The following is a 2,682-nucleotide window of genomic DNA, read 5'->3' as shown; positions in this document are numbered from 1 at the left end:
GCATGCCTTGTGTAAACTTACGGAACCTCAGGATATCAAGCCCTTCTAAAGGAATACCATTGTTGAGGCCTTGTCTGTTTTGAAATCCAAACAGTTTTGACAAAAAAGTTTGCAGAATTGAAGAGGGTCATATTCTTAGGGGAAATATCAGTTAGCTCCTCAAATTTGACGGCCGACACTGTATTCTCAGGTGGCTTGTAATACTTTATGTCTTTGTTAGCCTCCGATAAATTGCTAAAGTTGGCATTCGTCCTTGGAATTTTTAGGAGTTTTACATGAAATGATGTCCATTCCATGAAAAGTATTATGTCCATCAAGTGTACAAGAATTATGGTCTACATTGTCGGCTACAAATTGCATAAACTGTCCAGGGAAATAATCTTGGATAGATGTGGTGTTTGAAGCTGCTGCATTCATTTCAAACTTTTGAACTTCACCATAGGATGCACAAAGACCTAACTGAAACAAAGTTTCAACAAGGAATTTAGAACCAAAATGGTGGTGCATTTGTACACCTAGACCTAATTGTAATGGGCAAATTACATTTCTAGGTATGCATGCTTGCATTATTGCTTGGCCAATAGTAGCTATTTTTACCTCACTGTTTTTCTCAACAAAAATATTGTTCAAAAATACAAGCAAACTTGTTGGCACAAAAGCTAAATTTTCTTTAAGTGATTTAACATTTTCTGATGAAGGGTAGAAAGATTTATCACACTGTATTGATTGTATGTCATTTTTGATAAGTTTAGCAGCAGTTGTTATGATATTTTCTCGTTCGTCAGACTGTTCATTTTGCTGCCTCTTGTGAAAGTTATGAATTATACTTGATGCAGTAGTTTTTAAGCTTATGAAGTCACTTTTACCATCAAGATTCCCAATAACAATATCAGAACCAAAGTGTTCTATAAGCTTATTTTTCATATGTTTTGCAGTATAAGACTTGTCACCACAAAGCTCGGTCATTTTTTTGACAAGATCACTCACTGAAATGACTTTACCTTCAGATGTTTCGACATAACGCACAAGTTCATCAAATGCCAATTGTTGATCTCTATTGATAGGTCTCCCCGGACTTTTTGCACTAAGTTTTTGGCGTTTTCTTGTATTTGATTGGTATTTCATAGGTATGTCTTTTCGATTCCTGAAGTTTGTATTGCATATTTGATGATAAACTGCATCAGCAGCAGGCAGATCAATAATGTGTTCTATTCGCCCAAGCACAGCAATACCCAACAAGTCATTTCTCTCTTTACATTTCCGAATAATTGTATCTTGAAAATCTAAAGTTTTAACATCCCACACATCACCACCAATTTCTTTTTGTTTGATTTAGCATAATTTGTGCAGAATAAGCAGTCAGATTTTATATTAAAGTTCTCTTCTGATCTCAAACGTCTGCTGTTCTCTTGGTCATCCATCATGTTGTGCCCTAAAACTTAAATTGAAATATTGAACTATCTACATAAGAGTTGATTAAAGACCGAACTAATATGAAGTATTGGCTTGTGTGGCACCAGTAAAAAATCATCCTCGGTTTTGAATCATTTTTGTTACATTTTTAGTTCTTTGTGTGAAATGTTTTTATCATATTATTTAGCTATGTACATGCAAGATGGCGTGAATTGTGTTGATATTATATAAGTAATCGTTGACAGTCCCAATCAAATGGGGTCTGTTATTGTTTTGCTTTTATAGTGTCCTTACAATGCATATTTTTTCATATCATAAGAGAATGTCTATTTGTTAGTAGTCATTGGTTTAAAATTATTTAATAACGTAAAATAATAGAGCATACCATGAACATGAATGTAGAAGGCAAACGCTTTTAGATCTGCTTGTCTTGCCAAAGATTTTACATGATTTTACACACTATGTCTGAAAAACAAAACAAACAAAGCATATAAAACCCAGAATTGGTTTTCTTTAAATAATAATAATAATATTTTTCTTTAATTGTACAAACATTTACCTTAATGATAGAGATAGATAAAAAGTTGCCAAAAGCTACACGTATAGCTTAAGTTTAATTGTTATATATATTCACCGACAAGAAATGAATATTGACGGAGCTGGCTGCCAAATTGGGGTTTCTTTTTCTGGGAACAACTCGTTAGCAGCCCCAATCAAAACAAGTTTGCTATTCTTTTTTGCATGTTTTGCTTTGCTAAATTTTCATTTTCAATGTTTGTTTTATGATACAGAGCAATTCATTTTATTCTCAAAACACATCACATACCTTTTATTGAATTGAAATATGATCTGACCTCAGATAATACTACATGTGAATTGACTGCTTTATCAATATACTGGAACACCTCATTAAAACCAATCAGGTTGACATTTCTGCAAAATAAAATATGACAATACAATAAATGGTATCAGGAGTAGTTAATTATAAAATTTTATTTAATTTCATAGACAATAGCACACGTTAAAAATCTAACCAAAAACACACACTTACCACTGCTATAAGTTCCTACAGTTCAGCCCACACCTTCATTTCTCCAGTTCACATGTCTTTTACCTGAAAGAAAAAATACTTTCATTATTTTTTTTTTTAATACAGTGGCTTGGTATTATTTTTTACTTTTTATTTTATCTATTTTAAGCTTTCATATCCACGAAAATAGTTTACTACACATAAAAGTATATATGAAATGACAGCGAAAGCATGAGGAT

General features: G+C 32.5%; 1 protein-coding gene across 1 annotated transcript; it reads right to left on the bottom strand.

Moving 5' to 3' along the window:
* Positions 1–234: 234 nt before the first annotated feature.
* LOC132756825 (uncharacterized) lies at positions 235–2,371 on the bottom strand. The gene is made up of 3 exons (XM_060747965.1): positions 2,240–2,371; positions 1,799–1,878; positions 235–1,432 (listed from the first exon to the last, which is right to left on the bottom strand). Exon 3 carries the CDS (start codon positions 1,123–1,125, stop codon positions 235–237), a length of 891 nt encoding a protein of 296 aa, XP_060603948.1. The 5' UTR covers positions 1,126–1,432; positions 1,799–1,878; positions 2,240–2,371.
* Between the last annotated feature and the right edge of the window lie 311 nt (positions 2,372–2,682).

Source organism: Ruditapes philippinarum, unplaced genomic scaffold (genome assembly GCF_026571515.1).
Source record: "Ruditapes philippinarum isolate M1 unplaced genomic scaffold, ASM2657151v2 ctg598_1_1_1_1, whole genome shotgun sequence".
Lineage (NCBI taxonomy): Eukaryota > Metazoa > Mollusca > Bivalvia > Venerida > Veneridae > Ruditapes > Ruditapes philippinarum.
Note: the sequence above shows the minus strand (reverse complement) of the source record. Positions and strands in the feature narration are given on the sequence as shown.

Coding starts and splice junctions, on each gene's coding strand:
- LOC132756825 (XM_060747965.1), bottom strand. CDS start 1,125: ATGAAATACCAATCAAATACAAGAAAACGCCAAAAACTTAGTGCAAAA.